General features: G+C 57.9%; 5 protein-coding genes across 5 annotated transcripts; 4 read left to right on the top strand and 1 right to left on the bottom strand.

The window, feature by feature from the left end:
- Positions 1 to 1,372: 1,372 nt before the first annotated feature.
- On the top strand, positions 1,373 to 2,464 carry ColSpa_09562 (uncharacterized protein; the record flags this gene model as incomplete). The annotated part of the gene is made up of 1 exon (XM_049275774.1): positions 1,373 to 2,464. The coding sequence occupies one exon, from the start codon at positions 1,373 to 1,375 to the stop codon at positions 2,462 to 2,464; it is 1,092 nt and encodes a 363-aa protein (XP_049131731.1).
- A 183-nt stretch (positions 2,465 to 2,647) lies between these two features.
- ColSpa_09561 (putative zinc-type alcohol dehydrogenase-like protein YbdR) lies at positions 2,648 to 3,574 on the bottom strand (the record flags this gene model as incomplete). The annotated part of the gene is given in 3 exon segments (XM_049275773.1): positions 2,648 to 3,061; positions 3,073 to 3,202; positions 3,297 to 3,574. The coding sequence occupies 3 exon segments, from the start codon at positions 3,572 to 3,574 to the stop codon at positions 2,648 to 2,650; spliced, it is 822 nt and encodes a 273-aa protein (XP_049131730.1).
- A 1,262-nt stretch (positions 3,575 to 4,836) lies between these two features.
- Positions 4,837 to 5,891, top strand: ColSpa_09560 (NifU-like protein; the record flags this gene model as incomplete). Its single annotated transcript, XM_049275772.1, is given in 3 exon segments — positions 4,837 to 5,367; positions 5,382 to 5,675; positions 5,769 to 5,891. The coding sequence occupies 3 exon segments, from the start codon at positions 4,837 to 4,839 to the stop codon at positions 5,889 to 5,891; spliced, it is 948 nt and encodes a 315-aa protein (XP_049131729.1).
- Positions 5,892 to 13,984: 8,093 nt separating this feature from the next.
- Positions 13,985 to 16,159, top strand: ColSpa_09559 (uncharacterized protein; the record flags this gene model as incomplete). The annotated part of the gene is made up of 2 exons (XM_049275771.1): positions 13,985 to 15,437; positions 15,489 to 16,159. The coding sequence occupies 2 exons, from the start codon at positions 13,985 to 13,987 to the stop codon at positions 16,157 to 16,159; spliced, it is 2,124 nt and encodes a 707-aa protein (XP_049131728.1).
- A 484-nt stretch (positions 16,160 to 16,643) lies between these two features.
- ColSpa_09558 (uncharacterized protein) lies at positions 16,644 to 16,832 on the top strand (the record flags this gene model as incomplete). Its single annotated transcript, XM_049275770.1, has 1 exon — positions 16,644 to 16,832. The coding sequence occupies one exon, from the start codon at positions 16,644 to 16,646 to the stop codon at positions 16,830 to 16,832; it is 189 nt and encodes a 62-aa protein (XP_049131727.1).
- Positions 16,833 to 18,690: the final 1,858 nt, after the last annotated feature.

Genomic DNA, 18,690 nt, shown 5'->3' with positions numbered 1-18,690 from the left:
CGGCCCAGAGGACGCCCTCTCAATCCCCATCTTCATATCTCAGCAACGCCTGGTCCCCTCGGGCCATGAGGCTTGAAGTTAGAAAGTGGCCAAAAACTGCCAACCCCACCTGCTTTAACTCCAATCCCAAAGGGGCTCCAAGCGGAAAGTGAGTGATTCCAAGCATTAAGCCATCACACTGGGACAGGGAAAGTAATTAGAGGGTGGGCAACATCCCAAAACAAAACAAAAAAAACCCCCAAGAGACCAGCCAGTCTGGAAATCCAACCCCCGATACAATCCATTCCGCCAGTTCAGACCAGACCAGACCCCAAGCCAATAAACAGTCTAAAAATGTACCCTATGGAACGCTCGTCCTTCAAGACATCCGTGAACCCCCCCTTGTGGTTTTTAATTCTTCACCTTCCCACACACCCGCCTCTGCATGCTCTCTGTCTTGCTCTCTGTCTCGCCTTCTCCTTCCTGTCTCTGTCCTTTTGTGTCTCTCATCTCTTTCCTCCGTCTTTCACTAGACTGCCCTCGCATTTCTCACGCTCTCTGCGTGTGTTGTCTCCCTCACTCTCTCCGTCCGGCCTCGTCCGAGTTCGGCCAAAGCCGTCCGATCCCCTTGACTTCCCAAACACGCGCGCGCGTTCCCAGGAGATCGAGGCATTGTACGGGTCTTGCCTAAGCCTTGCCCGTGAGGTACATATTGTCTGGGACCCTGCGGACTAACGACGCACACCACCCCTTCTCACCTCACCTCACACACCTTGGGCCACCGCCAACCATACCAAGGCACGCAGCAACGCAGGTCCAGCGCCTTACACACACAACAGCCGACGGGACACACTCTGGACCCTGGCTGTGAGAGCTCTCGGCCCACACACCCACACCCACCACACACGCACATCACCTGCTTTGGTTCCGACGCTGGACTGGACTCGCTTGAACCAGGAGGAGCGTGTCCTTGGTCGTATGACATATACATAGGCCCAGGTCCCAAGACCGCTGTCATCCAGGCCACACGTTGGAGTCTTTTCCTACTCTTCCAGGGCACTTTGCATTACGGACCGTCGCTCACGTCAGGGAAACGCCCGCCGCCGCCGTACTGCCAGTGGATGCGACGTGATCGACTACCCCTGCTCCCCCAGCAAACAACCTTAACTGCCATCCCTACTTATTTTGGCAATCAACCCACCCCGCGCACTCGGTTCGCCAGCTCGAGATAAGGGCGCCCTGACTCGCAGACCATTTTCCTGCCCTCGACGCGCCTTCGCAAGCAGCTCCGGGCACGCAATTTCATCTGCAACTCATATTCCCAGCCGTACCGGGTCATCTCGAGATTCGCAGTGGAGCACTTTGCACGTCATTGATCGACATGTTATACAACATGGGTTACCCTCATGATCAGCCGGTGGTACCAGCGGCACAACCCGTCAAGCCCATGGCCGCCGCCGCTCGGCCGAGACCACGATGCTCCCAGCCGATGCCCTTTGACCCCGAAGAGCTATCCCAGAAGCTCGCCAAGGTTCTTGCTGACCAGAGGCTCCATGCTGAACGGAGGAGGCGAGCCAGAGCAGAGGCCGCTGCCGCCGCGGCTGGATCAACGTCTGCGATCCCCCCGGCCCCGGATGCGCAACCGCCGCACACAAGCCTGGCCAGGGAGTACCTCGAAAAGGGGTCTGTCAAGCCCGGCCACCCCACCACCAAACCTCGCGCTGAGCCCTCCGCTCCGAAGCCTCGCAAGGAGACAGCAGACCCCAGTTCCGCCTGGCCAAAGTCCAAAACGCAAACGCCCGACGACGAGCGCCGCAGCTCCCAGTCCGCCGGACAGGACTCGTCTCGGCGCAAGGGCTCCGACGGCGAGAGACATCACTTCATCCCGCAGTTCGCCGCTGCGCAGTTCGCGCGCACTACGACGGCCGAGAACATGTCGGAAAACAAGGGCCTGGTCCGCAAGCTGTCGAGGACGGCCCTCAGACTCGCCCAAGTCCATCGCGAGAGACATCAGGAGCGCGGCAACGTCCACCGTGAGCGGATCCCGGACATTGCCGAGCTGGGCAACGACCGCGCGCATCGTGACCGCAACCACCACAGGCACACAATCGAAGGGTCCCTGGGCGCTGGCCGGACGGCCGAGACGCACCAGGCGAGAGCCGCGAGGCGGGTGAGCACGGGCGACCTCCTCATGGCCTGGGACTCGGAGGACTCGTCGCCGTATCCCTACGATGCGGGCGAGGTGCCAGAACAGAAGCCCCTTGAGCACCGCGTGGACTGGACGCAAAGCGACGAGAACCAGCCCCAGTCAAAGTCGAAGCCGTCGCTGCGCAAGGCGGACTCCATCTGGGCGCTCAAGAACAAGCTCGGGGCCTTCACCAAGCACGGCCGCGAGGAGAACCGCTCCAGGGACAACAGCCCGCCGTCTGACACGTTGAGGTCGCCCAAGAGCGGCTTCTTTTCGCGCTTCAAAGTCAACCACTGAGTTGGGAAGACGATTCAGGGACAGAAGGCCCTTACCTGGTTCTCGACACGATCTAGCCGGTCCCCCATTCTATGCATACACGGTGGTTTCAAGCACACCCTTCGAATGTGTATGGCTTCTCCAACTTGATCCAAACGACAAGCACTCGCGGCCCCTCCCCTTCATAGCCAGCCACCGCGCCCCTCAACCCCGGTCCTCCGTCATGAGGCGCCTGATGAGCTCGGCGTCCTTCTCGGCAGCCTGCTTCCGAATCACCTCCTCTGCCTCGGCGGCCGCGTTCGCCTTGGACATGAGGTGGTTGATGAGCTCAATGTACTCGCGCACGCCCTCGCCGTCCTCGCCGGCGGCGTTCCTTGCCTTGCGCAGCGCCTCCTTGCCGTTGCGGATGCCGACGTCGTGCGTCCACTGCTCCTTCTTGGGGTTCGCGGCCGCCATGGCCCGCGCCTTCATCATGTCGTTGAGGCTGCTCCCGGTGGACTGCAGCTCCGGCGGCGGCTCGGTGGCGGCGATGATGTCGAGCAGCCGCGTCTGCAGGCCCGGGTACCGCCGGAAGAGGTACCGGAGCTGATCCGAGTCGTCGAGGACGCTGAAGGGGTTCTTGGGGTCACGAGGCGGCTTCGGCGCGCCGGGCGGAGGGGTTCGAGGGTCGGGTCGCCGGCGCTGGTGGCGGCGGCGGCGGACGGTTCGGGGTCGGGAGGGTGGTTCTCGCGGTGGATCTTGTTACACGGGACGGAGCAGCTACGCGCCACGACGATAATGTCAGTAAAGATAATGTATATAACGAGCGAAACGTATAACGGAAGACGAGAGTAATGGTAGAGATTTGACGTACAATGGTAATGCGCAGCGCGTGCACTTGTACTTGCCCTCCTTTTCGTGGCACACGCCGCACATTTTGCTCTTTGGTGCTGTCCGCGTCGCCGCCTCCTCGTCGGGGTTCTTGTCGTGGTTTTCTCCTTTGGAGGGCTGTGACGCGGCAGCCGCTGCGGCACTCTCTCCTCCTTCTCCTCTTCCTCCGGCCGCCGCGGAGGCACCATGCCCTTCCGCGTCCGTGTTCATCTCGCCGCCGCGCGCGTCCTCGCCCTCCTCCGTCAGCGAGGTGTTGGCCATGGCCGCCGTCGTGGCGCGGGTCTTGGCCTCGTCGTCCGAGGGGCTCGCGGCGCGGGAGCGCTTGCTCGCCGACTCGACCAGCTCCTCGAGGTCGGCCTGTGGGCGCTTGGGGGATCGGGGGTCGAGGAAGAGGTCGCGGCGGCGGCGGCGGCGGCGGCTGGGTTGTCGTCGGGGATCGACATTGCTGGATTGCGGCGCGGGAGCTCCCTCGTCGCGGCGTGTCTTTTTTTTTCAGGGGGCCTGTCGTGCTCCGGGGTGCAGTCGCCCTTTGCCTTTGAGCTGTGTCCGATTCGACCGGGTGAGTGGTGTGTTGGCAGAATTCGTCGAGGTTGATGACTGCTCGTGTACGCCGTGCGTTTGCGAGCCGGTGGTGGGATCGTTGCAATGTTTTCTTTCGTCCTCCCAAAATGTATAGTAAATAGAGTGCTGACCAGACAAGGATGCGGACCAACGGTATTCTTCTCTCTTCAGTGTCGGATGCTATGTCGTTGGTTTGGTTTGGACCCCGCGTTTCCTCTTACTCTATTTTTTTTCTGCTTCCCCTTTTCAAAAAATCCGTCTGGGTTTCCCTGCAGTGCAGCTCAGCTATGGGCGCTTTAACCTGACGTTTTGGCGGCTTTTTTCTTTTCTTTTCTTTTTTTCCTTCAGTTTTCTGCCGTTCGGTCCTAGCGCTGCCGCAAGAACGATGCTCGAGAACTTTCCAGCGGGGCCGCCCTCCCACCCAACCCCCCCCCCTGGACAGTCAGTCTTGACCGCCTGGAAGCTCTCCACTGTAAAGTTATCCCTGGGGTTCGGTCGACTCGGGAATTCCACGGGCCAAAAAATCTGCTTCGTGCGTCATCCTGACCAGGCCCCAGAACCTCTGTTCTCTGCCCCCCGGGACCAACTCTTCGTCCCTCCGATTGGGGGACGCTAACGGCTGAGGGGAGGACCCATGATTGGTAATACAACGCTTAGGAATTGAGCGGCGACAGGAAAGAAAAAAAAGTGGAAGCTTGCCAGGGCGTCTAGCCGGGCTTCTTTTGGCTTGTTCAGCATTCGGGTGCAATGCCGGGGACAAACTTGGACCCTGTAATAATCTGTGCAATCGAGTAATCCAACGTTTTCAACCTTTTCTCGTCATTGCATACAATTGTAGACTTTGCCTTCTCAACCTACCATCGACAACCCCCCCCTCTCGAATACGTTGCGAATTCCCCCCCCTCCCTCGACACTGCTGTCGACGCTGAACACTCGAACACAACCCGAAGACGATACACACAATGTCATCCTACAGAGCAGCGACGACGGCCCTCCGCGCCGTCGCGCGCACATCCAAGCCCGCCTCCAGAACCGCGGCGACGCCCCTCCAGCAATCGCGGACCTTCGCCAGCGTCCACTCCTCCTCCTCCGCCGCCGCCGCCGCCGGCCTACTCCAACAGAGCCGCCTCCCCCGGAGCACAACACAACAGCACGCACCACAAGCCGCCGCGCGCCGGTCTCCCTTTGCCGGCCGCCAGGGCGGCGTCCGCACAATCTTCATCCAGACCGAGCAGACGCCCAACGCGGACGCCATCAAGTTCCTCCCGAACCACCGCATCCTGCCCGAGAACATATCGACGCCCTTCATCGAGTACCTCAACCCGCGCTCGACCATCGCGCCCCCTTACCCGTCCCCGCTGGCCGCCCAGCTCATGAACATTGACGGCGTCACCTCGGTCTTTTACGGCGCCGACTTCATCACCGTCAACAAGGCCGCCGACGCCAACTGGGCGCACATCCGGCCCGAGGTGTTTGCGCTCATCACCGAGGCCGTCACCTCGGGCAGGCCATCGTCAACGTCTCGGACAAGAAGGAGGGCGGCGTTGCCGGCGAGGAGCAGCAGCACGGCGAGGAGGACAGCCTGGCGTACGACGAGAACGACAGCGAGGTCGTGGGCATGATCAAGGAGCTGCTCGAGACGAGGATACGCCCCGCCATCCAGGAGGACGGCGGCGACATCGAGTTCCGCGGCTTCACGGACGAGGGCATCGTCTTGCTCAAGCTGCGTGGCGCGTGCCGGACGTGCGACTCCAGCACGGTGACGCTGAAGAACGGCATCGAGGGCATGCTCATGCACTATGTAAGCCGCACCCGCTTCCCCCCCCCTCTCTTACCTTTGCGCCCTTTCGCAGCCTCAGAGGTGTTCGTGACCGCGCGCTGACATCATTCTCAGATCGAGGAGGTCAAGGGCGTCCAGCAGATCCTCGACCAGGAGGAGGAAATCGCCATCCAGGAGTTTGCCAAGTTTGAAGAGAAGCTCAAGGCCCAGAAGGGCTCCGAGGCGACCGCGGCGTAGGTCGGTAATCGGCCATGGGGCCGGGAGGCCGCGGAGATGACGAGTAGAGAGGAGTTCGGGGGTGGTACTATTCCTGTAAAAACAAATGCTGTATAATTACGCGCAACAACTCATCCGGCACTGCGCTGGTGACACGGTCAATACCCATTACACTGTCGTTCATCACAGCCTCGTAGCCTCGCCCAGTGAGATCGAGAACGATGGCCCGCGTTGGAATCGCCCGCCAATTGACGAAGCGCGCTCACGAGGCTTCGTGTTCGCTTAGACACGGGGCCTTGCCAATGCGGACCGGGTCGCTTCAGATAAACTCTCGTCCCTGGCCGAGACCGGTCCGTCTGCACGCGCGCCCCAGCAAGCCACTGTGACCCCTGCGACTCGTACGCCGGCGTCGGGCATATTGAGAATCAGACAACGCCTTCGACAGCGCGGGCAAAGATCGCCGTCGTAAGCTAGACAGCCGCGTTCGAGCCCGGTGGCCGTCGTCACGAACGGTCAGGGTCGGCGGACGGTTTCTTCTCCCCCTTCGCGCTGATTGGACTCTGGCCGGCCAAGCGCTGCTGCAACGGATCAGGGCGGGGAAACCGGGGGATGTGCTACGAGGTGGCCGCCGTGCAGGAACCCCTCAGCTCCTTGCATCCACCTGCTTTGCATTGAGAGTGTGTTGTGAGATGATCCTAGCATCTATTCCTCGTCAAACGGCCATGCCCGGCTTGTTTCCAACCCCTCTTTCTCCGCCAGGGCCAGAGGATCAACTCACCGGGAGGAGCTTGTCCTCTCTGGTTGCACAGTTCCAAGTTCCCAGACTTCCGCTGATCGTGTGCCACCTCTCCTCATCGTCATGCTACATACCGGGTGTATGCCAGTCCCGTCTCCGCACCGAGTACAACTTGGTGTTCTTGACAAGCAACGACAAGCCTCCCTGTCGGCTCTGATCAGAGAATATCGAGCCGCTGCGAGGTTTCTCAGGAGCATCTCACCTGCAAGCCGAGACAGCACATCCGCAGGGGGATATCGTGCGCTGCCAGCGCCATGAAGAGGTCGACGTTGGAGCCCTCGGGCCCATCAGATTCAGTAGCACGGCGAAGACAGTAGCCGTCCAGAAAATTGACCCGAGGTTGTTCCCTTCAATCAAGGTGTGGCCGTTGCTGGTCTACGTTTGGCGCCGCTCAGACATCCTCTGTGGCTTCTGGCTTCTGGCTCCTTGGGAGCCGTTACAGCAGCCGCCAAGGTTGAGTTTAATGACGAGATGATAATCCGGGGTAAAGCCCCCTGGCTAATATTTGACTTTCGCCCTCCATCGGCTCGGGGTCGTCCTCGATCTCGGCTGGCGGTGCAGTGCGTTGCGTTTCGGTGCCGTGCTTGGTTGGTCGCATTTGGCTGCAGCAGAAACGGTCATTTGCTTGTGATGTGGTTCAGGTAGTCTGGCCGTAGGTTTTCATCTTCCTTTGGAGATGCTCTACGCTTCTTGTGCGACCGTTTAGGTTCGACCATTGGCTAACCCACAGCGAGTCAACTCCAACGCTGACGAACGGCCGATCACAACCAGAGGCAGCAGCAGACGTTACTCTGCTTCTCTTTAGCCCGGGTGGCCCAATCGAAACGCACAATTCTACGTGCATCAGTGTGTCGACATGCAGGCGGAATATGTCCCAGGATTGCATATAGGTATCCGTCACTCGGCGCACGTCCGTCTGGCTCATCGGTTGCCGGCAGTGCGTTTGCACACTGTCGTCGACACTACACCTCATTCAACATATTGGGCCCTCCAAGCGTGCCACATGTGGGAAGTCTGGATGATACCACGGTGAGGCCAGTGAGAAGCAGTCCAATCGAACAGACGTTTGAGGGTGAGCGAGGTTTAGCTCGAAATGGGTGCGCGTGACAAGCTGCAGCAACCCGCCTGCTCCATGCACCCTTACCCCTCTCGGTCTCGGAGAGGAGCCCTGAACCCAGACCTTCAACACCAAACCTCCTGCCCGCATGTGCATATGCGCGTCCGCTGTGGTCCTTTTCGACGTCAGAGATGGCAGTCTTTTCCAGGGCTCTGCCTTGATATGAGCTGGGGGGAAGAGCCCTTGTGTTGGACTTGGGTGGCCATCGGTGTAGTGTAGCTGCCCATAGCACCATCTGGCGTATCGGCAACGCAAGCCAGGTTCTTCCGGTAGTAAGAAGTGTCCTCGACAGCGAAGGATTCTACAACGTCGCCCCGTCTGGTGCTGTTTGAGAGATCCTAGTGTCGTAGCTGGTAAACACGGACTCTGGTGCGGGGTCGTTGGACGAAAGCTAGCGAGCAGCTGCAAGTTTCCTCACCAAGTCGCGGCCTCCAACGGCAGAACCCCAATAACTCCATCCAGGGAAGGACCATGAAAACCTCGACCGTGGCTCCCGCTACCGCCACGACCCGGGGCATGAGGGCGGCGTGTGCGTTGTACTGCCTTCAGAAAACAAACATACCGGGATAGCGACTGTGTCTCATGTTCGCAGCGTCGACCTCATGGGAATGGGCGAGGCACCATGGACGCACTTGGGACGAAGAAGACAAGAAACCGGCCGACTGGCGGTTAAACAGTGCCGCGATGACACCTGTAGGACCTTGCGCTATGCCACCGCTCACCAAAGTTGGACTTGGCCGGGCGTTGGTCGAGGGGCAAAAGACAGCGAAGGTTGAAGGATCGGCGATGGACGAATGGGCTCCGCCTGTCGCAGCCGCATTTGGATCGGATGGCCTCCCATGCGTAGAGGCTGAGGGAAAGCATGCGAGTAGAGAACTGCAGGATCATCGGCATCGTCGGGAACGTTTTGAGGTGCTCTTCTCGCAATAGGTACGATCCTTGCTGCGTGCTACTAGTTTGGGTTCCTGAACCCAATGGTCAGGCCTGCGTGTCAGTCGCGTGGCCTCTAAAGGCGAGACATTTCGATGCTCAACCGCATGCCCAGCCACGACACAGCGTCTTTTGGCCGAGGGGAAGCCCGGAAAAACGAGGGTCAACGATTGTTATGTATGTACGGCAAAGCATCGATGGGGGTGCACCGCGGCGGCCATAACCTAAGGTGCATACATGCCGTTGTCGACCAGGGTGCATGGCTGCGGGATGCAGACGTGCCACATCGACCTCTTCTCTGCAGGCATCGCATGTCATGAGAGGGGCGAAGACCTGGAGAAGTTGCGAAGTCGAGGGCATCGGAAGAATCTTACGTGAGTATGCCTTCAACCCCTGCAGAGACGCAGACGAACGAGTGTCGAAGCGACATGATGGCGCAGCCCACTTTCTTCGGAGAGATTCCTGGTCGCTGAGGCGGCGGGTCTTGATCGAGAACGGAGGATAGGCCGTTGCCCGTTAGCTTCTTCGTCTGTTGGCCGACTCGGAGTCGGGATCTCAGCCGGCTGACGTGAAGGTATGGCAGCACATATAGAAGCAGCTGTATCGTAGTATTGCAGATGCATTTGTACACTATAGGTTTAGGTGGCTACGACCTACCTAGGTACTCGGCAGTAACAAGTCGAGCAGAGCATTGGAGTGAAAACAGGATGGCCTTGTCGAGAACTGAGGTGACCCCAGCAGGTAGCTCAGATGGAATAACTGGGGTCCATGGATGTGTCTGGGGGGGAAGACGGAGGCTCCCATACTTTGCCATGGCTGCTATTTTTTGTTTTTCTTTTGTCCCAGCATTGTCTAGGTGGCTTGTTTCCCTTTGATCAGTATTTGCGGTGCGCCGTTCTGACTTTTGATTCCCCGCTTCTTTCCCGCTCGGTCTGGAATCCAAGAGGTGTCGAGGCAGCTCTCAGATTCTCATCGCCTGCCACGGGGAACAAAGGAGAGAAGGGCAGTAGTGCAGGAAACAATACAAGATGATTGGCTCTCAGGAAGTCCACGGCCCCACTATCCATAGCCCCTGAGCCCTGACAGGCCCGGCCTGGCCTGGCTAGCTCGGTTCTGACTGGCAGTGACACAGAGCATTAAGTGGGTCCATACCTGGAGAAAGTGTGGGGAACCGCAGAGATGCTGGTCAGTACGTACCTGCGGGTGATCGAGTGCGGTTAGGTTGGACCCACCACTCAAGGCGGGATATTTCTTGCACTGTGCGGCTGGGCAGCAAGTACCTCCTGCCTTGTGGCTCCCGCCTGCCTGACCTCGCATGGTGCTTGGAGGGGCCTGAATCCTTCTCTCCATGGCATCTTGTATAGATCGCATCATCCGTCAAAAACCAACAGAAAAGAAAAATAGCATTATTCCGCTTTTTTCGTTCTGACGTCGACAAGCCTACGCGTGTTCATCTCCATCAGAGACCGCTCCTTCAGCGCGCCACGTTCTTGTCTGCAGGTGGCCCCGGGAGGAGTAGCACTGAGCTTTACCACCACCGCCACTACCACACCCCTCCTTCTCCTTGATTCAACTCCTCTAGCGGCAAATCTTGGATGACTTCCTCTCATCTTCCTTTCCGCTCCGACATTGGGGCTATTATGGTTCCCGCCTCCCGCCGCCTCTTGCTCATTTGGAAAGCTTTTTGCCTCGGGCTCTCTCACATCGTCTCTTTCGCTTTCTGCTCCACACCCTTTCGCAAACATCTCAACCACTCAGCATCCTTCGACGAGAAGGGGGGAACCATCCAGCTGCACAAACGTTAAGCTGCCTTCCCTTCGACCTGGCTGCCGTTCAAAGCTCCTAACATGTTCCGCAGGTGATTAGATACCTGCCGTTTTTCTCCTACCTGCGTCGCCATCGTTGGGTGCTCATCGTTGCTCCATGGGACATGGCAGAGAGGATGAGCCGAAGAACTGAACCTGCTCAGTTCGTTCCCCGGATTTACAGCAAGTGCTGCTCTCTGACACTTGAGGCAAAAACAGAATCAGCTGTTTTTGACGTCTGGTTCTACTCACCCTCTTCGGCATCATCCTGGCTCCGTCAAGTATTCGCCTGCCAAGTGGATGGCTATTAGAGGTGTAGCGCCATGCTTTTCCTTCAGGAAAACGACTGCATCTTCGATTCTGCAGTGGTCTCGTTGGAAGACTTAGCCTGTCCTTTAGATCTGGAGGGTTAGAGATTCTCGCCGCCATGCCACACCGCACCTCTGCTGGATTCTCCCCCTTCGACGGGCCGGAATACCTGCACGGAGCTCTAGGTCCAGCCTCCCAGTCGCAACGTCGTTGCTGACCCAAAGGTATTCATGGCTTGCTGAGATGGCAAGCCCTTAACTACTAGAAGCCCTGACCTGAGGCGAAAACAGGCCAGAAGACTCGGCAATGCAGGATGATCAATACCCTGACCAAAATGCAAATGTGCTGTTGCTCCTGTCCCCTCGTCAAACGGCCCCCGTTTCTTTTTCCTCGTCTTCTTTATTTCCCCATCTCAACATCGTCGTTGTGCTTTCGTCGGCTCGACGCGTTCCACCGTCTTCCCGTACGACATTAAACTGGGACCTGCCCACTTGCCCCTCCACCAATAGAGGTACCTATTATCCAACCTGATCCACCAGCCCGCACGCACATTCCCGTCCCTGACAATCCGCCGCCGACCCTTAAAGACACAAGCTTGCCTTGTCTTCCGTGCTGCCTTTGCTCTCTTGAGTCTACTATATGCAGCCCTCCCACTGTGGGTGGGCATATTGCGAACTGTAGGCACAGGTACCTCGAGGCCAACACCACCAGGGCATAGTTCGCTCCGTAGCGTGCATACCCCGGGCATGGGGTTGGGGTTGACATTGGCACTCGTACAGTGTGTGCGCATGCTGCCCGTGGCTTGAAGCACACACCACACAGACAGACATACCAAACCAACCAAACCAAATCAGACTGGGCTGGGCTCGACTGGACTGGGACCTGGACCTGGAACTGGAGCTGGGAGCTGGGAGCTGGAGCTGCAACTGGGGACGGGCTGCATCCTCCCACTCACTCGCTGCTGCACGCTGCACGCTGCACATTACCTTGCTCCCGTTGCTACCACACTATATACTCTTTATTCTTATGGCCTGATCTGGCCTTACCGAACCTGGCCCTACTTGCCTCTCCCTCTGTCCCTATTACCCTGGGCTTCCTTGCGGTACAGAACGGGAACCGCCTTAGACCTCTCCTCCTTGTCTCTTCTTCCCTCTCGTCGACTCTCTCGTCTCGCATCGCATTGTTACGAGCTACGGTCCCTTATCCAGCTCCCCTCACCCATACAGTCTACACACACACACACACACACGCACACACCACACGCACGCGCGCACACACCACACATCCCTTCCCCTCACTGCGGTGCGGTTTGTGTCGTCAGATAGCTTGCCACCTCCGCCTACCTCCCGCCCTGGTGGCCCTATTCCCCTACCTCTTGACCTCTTTACACATACTCACTACCTTACGGATACCCTGGACCGGACCCTTCCACTCCCATAGGTACGCACCAGCCACTTGGACAAGCTCTGGTCTCGTGTCGCAACGTCTTTCTCCTCCCCCGCTTCCGTCAACGTACTACAACTGGGACCTCTTTCCATCGCTTTCTCAAACCTCTCCAACACTTCCCCGTCTGTTCCCCTTCCTCCCCTCTCCTTGCTTCTCCTCATCCGTCCTTCAAGCCCGTCCCACCCTCAAGGATCGAGGGCGCCGCCCAAGACAATTTCATCTCCCCCCCTCCCCCAAGCATCCGCATCAGCATCCACATCCGCAACTCCCAACCCGCATTCCACTTTGCGATCGCTCTCTCATCCACTACGCGACGACAATGGGATGCGCCTAACTTCTCTGTCGCATTACCATCTCCATCCCCTCCGCTAACGACACCGGACCTCGATTCTAGACGGCACGCATACAATACACACGTACAAGCACACGCACACCAGCGTTCGACCACGACGACTACCGCCACAGCTTGCTGCGCGACCCCTCGTCATACACAACGTTGAATATTTTCCTTTGGGCAACTTTGGGTCTGGGTTAGACGGACTGGTTTTAGACGACTTTTCGCGCTTTTTTCGGCTCCCGTTCTACGCGCGCCATAATCTTCTTTCCTCTTTCCAAACTCTCATACTCCATCGCGCGCTCACTCTCACTCTCACTCTCACTCTCACTCTCACTCTCACTCCATCCACGCCTTAATCTTGTCACTCTCTGCCGGGACACCCTCTCTCTCCCTGCCCCGGCTGCCTGCGCTTGCGACTCCGCCCAGAGCAGCACTCGTCCATCTTGTCTCGACCCGACCTACCGCGCCACACCACGCATCGGGCGTCACTCACGAGCCTCAAGTCGAACCTCACGCGCGCCTTCTCACGCCGATTTCGCCTCGGTCCCGGCCAACCCGTTCCTCAGCATCTAGAGATCGCGCACCTCGATACCCTGGCGATAGACCTACTCGGTATCCCATAATTCGGTACGTACCCCTTTTCACTTCTCTGCTGTGCGAATCACCTCTTCCTATGGCAAGGCTGCTGCTGCTGCCGCCGCCAGGTGGAGAATGCTCCAAAGGCAAGCTCCACAGCCGCCCGTTGGTACATTGCCGGGCACCATCGTCCGTCTGTCTGACTGCATTTGCGCGTGTCACCGGTTCCTCCTCAGTCCAACCCACCCATGAATCTCGCCCCTCTACTGTGTTTTGGGAGCCCCCCCCCCCCCCTTCCTGACCACCCGGCCCATCGCATCTCGTACCTGGGGTTCGATTTTCGGGATTTTTGTCTATTCATCCATTTCCCTACCCCTCGTTGTGCGCCGGCCTTTGACCGTCTCTGGCTCGTGGCTCGGACCTCGTGGCGCCTTCCATTTCCCCTTCGCCAGTGGCCGCCAGCTTTGACCTGCAGCCTGAGCCGCAGCTCGCCGTGATGCCCAAGCTGCTTGCGGCGAAACTCGTCTCTTTCATCCTGTCTCACAGCGCTTGCCTTTAACGTTTGATGACATAGCTGCTAACACAACGACTAGTCTCGTTCGGCTTTAACCGCCTGGAACAAACCACCTGACCAACTTCATCAGCTCAGGACTCACTCTCATCCCGTTTGAACAAATTGTTCTTCGCAACCTTCCAGAGCCATCATCAGCTCGCTTCTGGCAATTTCGAGGCTGGCCAAGTCGCAGTGTGAGCTGATCCAGAGGCAAGCCTTCATTTGGAACGCCCAACAGGAGGACAATGAGTTCTGGTACGGGGAGCGCTAGCACCGCCAAACCCGGCCCGCCATCCAAGCAGGGTCAGGGCGCTTTCTCTGGGGTCAGCAACCACGCCATTCTCCTCGACAAGCTCAACCGTCGATCAACGCCCGACTCTGAGGCTCTGGCGAGCTCGGACGACGAGGCTGATTCTCATCGCCAGGAAGCCCCTCAACAGGCCACCCAGCCGCAGAAGCCTGTGAGACGCGCTTCTTGGCTCAACGACACTACCCAACCGCTTCCTCGACCCCGTAAAGGTTCATTCGCCAGCAGTTCCATGTCTCCTACAGCCTCACACCCAAGCACCCCTTCTGCGGAAGGAACCGCCCCCTGGGGTACTCACCCTCAGCCATCGGGCGTCATGGGTCGCGCTCCGGTTTCCGGGGGCTCTTTTACCTGGGGAACAGGCATCTGGAACAACGAGAGAAAGGACCCTCCCTCGCGCCTGAGCGAAGTCCTGCCTTCGCCCACGTCCACGATGCCGCCTGGCTCAGCCGGAGGCTCTTTTTTCAATACTGACGGCAACTATGGCCAGACGTCTCCCGCGCCGAGAGACTCCGGCCCCAACGCTCAGATCCCCTTTGCTATTCCTCTCCACCCTACCCCCAAGACCTACCGCTCTCAGTCATACTCTGTCGGCCAGTTGGAGCCTGACGCACCCTCGGCTGCGATGAGCAGCTCTGCGATCCTAGGTCGCAGTCGCGCCCATGGACACTCGGGTCTGCAGCATCGGCCTTCCCGTCCCAGCATGCTGAGTGAGATGTCGAACGATGGGGGACTGCTTGGAAAGGTCAAGGAAGTTGACGACGACGACGACGAGAGTGCGACGGAATCCATGCAGGGGTCCATGCATCAGTCCATGGAGGCAAAGACGATTGAGTTGCTCGCTCGTGAAAACGCTATGCTTCGTCAGCAGCAGCAACAACAACAACAACAACAACAGCAGCAGCAGCAGCAACAACAGCAGCAGCAGCAGCAGCAGCAGCAGTATCAGAACCGACTCCGCCCGCGAGCCTCGACTGGTGCGGCTTACGGACTTGGCAACGGTTACGCTCTGCGCGAGTCTGTTCCCGAGGAGTCCGACTTTGCCATTGACGAGCTAGACGAGGCCAACGACGGAAACGAGATGGCGGCGAAGAGAGCCTTGGGTCGAAGGATGAGTGAGTATGGAGCGTCTGGTTTCCGGTCGCCGTACGAGAACCGGAAGCTGGAGAATGTAAAAAAGGCTTTTTGGCACAGCTCTCTTGGCTTTGGCGGCCCCGAGGGACAGCAGAGTCGAAGACACTCGTTTGCGGACATTCCGACCCGCCAGGGCTCCATCAGTTCCATTAACGAGTCGTTCAACGCGCTCGACAACCCCGTCGCCGAGCAGCAGCACTCCCAGGATTTCTCCATGGGCTACTCCGAGAACCAGAACTACCCTCTCGGCAACACTGGTAAGTGGCATTGGCGTGGCTACCCAACGCACGAGACTAACCGGGTAATAGCTGCTTACTTCACTCCCGGTGGAGGTCTTGCGGCCCCTCCCCAGAGCATGCAGTTCAACAACCCGTTCCCGTCGGCGTATGCGATGCACCCTCCTTATGGAAACCGTGCACCGTCGCCTCATCGCAACGTCTATGGCATGTCGCAGCCGCGTCACAACCAGCTGCTGCACATCGTCCTGTTCAAGTGCGCCAGAGCCGATGTGTTTTACATCCAGGAGGGCACCGGCCTGACCGTCAAGCCGGGTGACTTGGTCATTGTAGAGGCCGATCGAGGAACCGACCTCGGCACCGTCGCGCGGGATAACGTCGACTGGCAGACTGCCAAAGAGCTCAAGGAGCACTACGCCGAGGAACAGTACAAGTGGCTGATGATGTACTCTCAGAACGCTGCCGCTGCCCAGGATGGTACAGGCGCCGGCCTTATGGCGGCCGCGAACGGTCTCCAGGGCAGCGCTGTTGGCGGAATGGGCCCACCCAACCAACACCACATGCAAGAGCCCAATGCTGGCGAGCTGAAGCCGAAGCTGATCAAGCGTCTGGCCCAGAGCCACGAAATCCACGCCTTGCGGGACAAGGAGGGCAACGAGGCCAAGGCGAAGCGTGTCTGTATGCAAAAGGTCAAGGAGCATGGATTGAACATGGAGATCCTCGATGCCGAATTCCAGATGTGAGTTCTTCAAGACAAACTCAAGATAACAAATGATGAGATTGACCATCAACAGGGACTGGAAGAAGTTGACTTTCTACTACTTTGCTGACTCGTACATCAACTTCAACTCTCTCGTCACGGATCTGTTCAAGATCTATAAGACCAGAATCTGGATGTCGGCCATTAACCCTGCCTCCTTTGCCAGCCCGACCTTGGGCATCCAAGCTCCCAGCGGTGTTGGACCTGGAGCGGTCGGTGTCGGTCGTGGTTCAAACAACTCCGAGCGACGCTCTGCACAGCAGCAGCAACAACAACAGCAGCAGCAGCAGCAGGACCAGCAACCTGGAGGATTCGGTGGCCCTGGTCCGACCGGCCGTGGATTCCAAAACTCCTTCACTCCACCGTTCGGCGGAGAGAGACCTGGGGGCCCCGCTGCCGGCTTCGGTCAACCGAACTATCCCTACTCGCACATGGGCGGCATGGGCAGTGCGCCCAGGCCTGGGAACATGCCCTACGTGCCGGGAGTCGTTCCGTCGCTCGACAACTACAGCTTCCCAGGAGCGGCCGACTACCAGATGCGATCCCGTTTCCCGCCGGGAACTGAAGCCGGCCCACACGAGCCGGGCGGAGGTACCATGAACCCTCAGAGCGACTGGGCGGCCGCGTTTCAAGGTCTTTCGTTGAACAGTCGTTGAGGAACCTTCTCCGTTTCGACAGCGAACTTTTGATCTGCATTCTACATTCGCCGACTGGTCGAGCTCCTCAATGAGCATTTTACTTTTTGTTCGCCCCTCGACATATCCAAACGCACTGTCGCCATAACGGCTTATCGTACATGGATAAGGTCAGCATGGCTGAGGTGTTGTAAGCATAGCCGATGGCTGCAGAGCCCGGCAATATTTTTCTCTCTCACTGTTGGCGTTGGAAGGTTTCCATTTCTGCTTTTAAATTGTCAAAAACGGTGGGACCTTTGTGCTTCTTTTCGGAAGACAAAAAAAAGAAGACATAAAGGGAAAAAACGGAAAGAGACATGTTGAACCCCAAAACACTTTCACTTTTTATGTTTGTTTCTTCGAGACTCAGGAACCACGGCCTTACCCTCCCCCAAATTCATGATGATGAGAGATTCAAGAGGACATTGAGAGACTTTCACTACTACTCAGGGCACTACCGACATAGACAGAGAGACTTCCTTTACTACTTTATTTCACCCCACCCCCCCACGAGCATGGTGTAACCTGAGATCAAAAAGGGACTTGTGTTTCTGGTTGTGGTTCTGGTTAATGGCTCGGTGTCGGATTCTTGTACGAAAGATTTTGCTATTCCGTCAACTTTAGGCTTCGAGAACATGACGATTTAACAGCTATCTAAACTTGCTACCTTGCTGCGCGTGATCCGTTATATTTGCGTCTCTTAACGGGTGAGTCAGGGACAGCATGAGAGGCCGATGCCTCGCCGAAAGGCATGATGTATGTCCCTGGCTCTGTCCTACAGGGTCCTCTTCCGTACAAAACGGCTCACACGTGCTTTCTCGATAACCGGGATACCATGAGAAGACCCTGTCTTTTCACTCATCGTTGCAAGCAACTGCCGTGCTGACCCGCTGTCTGGCGAGACTGCTTCACCCACAAGGCGCCCGCAACAATTTGTCTGTCCTTTTTCCAGCAACACCACGTGAGCAAGGCACGACGTGTAACTTCACGACCAGTTGTCGATTTCCCTGCCTCAACTTGGGGACGGGAGGGTGCAAGTGAGGTGTTTTAACATGTCCTGTTGTCCGAGACAACAAGCTGGCCTTCTCTCTCTTCCACCCTCCACAATGAGCGTCTCGACAACGACAGAGTCAAACAGCCACCATTATAGCTCGCGGTCCTAGCAGTTTTGAGATCTTTGGGCCATCAGACCACCCCGTTGCGCAGACTTGCATCCGCGAAGCCCTTAGCTAATTCCGGGTACCGACAACCGCACGCTCGAGTCGTCGGCCAGAGACCACAGAGCCGTCCGCAGACCAAAGCCGTCGCACGCATGGGGAAATAAAGGATGCCGGCCGGTCATTATGGCAGCCAGTCTAGTAGGAATTTGGCTGATGTCAGCATTAAGACTCTGTGAAAAATCGCCGCCAGGATACAAGAATATCTGACGTTCACAAGGGGGGGCGGGAGACTTGATCATGAGTGATGTATAGGGAGAACCACAGACCCTCGGCATTGGCATGCCTGAAGGCGATGACCTCAAAGAAGAAATGGTACGAATGTGGTATCAGACCTGGCAGAAGCTAGCCGGCCAGTTTCGCCGGCTGAGCTACGGTCACTCGCCCTTCTGCAGAGGAGGCTCCAGCAAAGAGAGGAGCAGCACGTAGGACAAGGTACTACGGACCGGGTCCAAGATGGATGCCTGCAAGGGCTGGCAACAACCAAGAAAGATAGGTGAGTGTACCGGGGCACATTTCCACTGCGCGACAAACCCTGATCTGGCCGAACTAGTCAAGACTTCTTGGCCAGGCTGGTAAGAGATGCGCAGTTGCATTTCGGCGCCATTGGAATGCCAGACGAG

The sequence above is a fragment of the Colletotrichum spaethianum genome (genome assembly GCF_022836535.1).
Source record: "Colletotrichum spaethianum MAFF 239500 DNA, contig29, whole genome shotgun sequence".
NCBI classification, from domain to species: Eukaryota; Fungi; Ascomycota; class Sordariomycetes; order Glomerellales; family Glomerellaceae; genus Colletotrichum; species Colletotrichum spaethianum.
The sequence above is the reverse complement of the archived record's forward strand: the minus strand, read 5'-3'. Positions and strand labels throughout refer to the sequence as shown.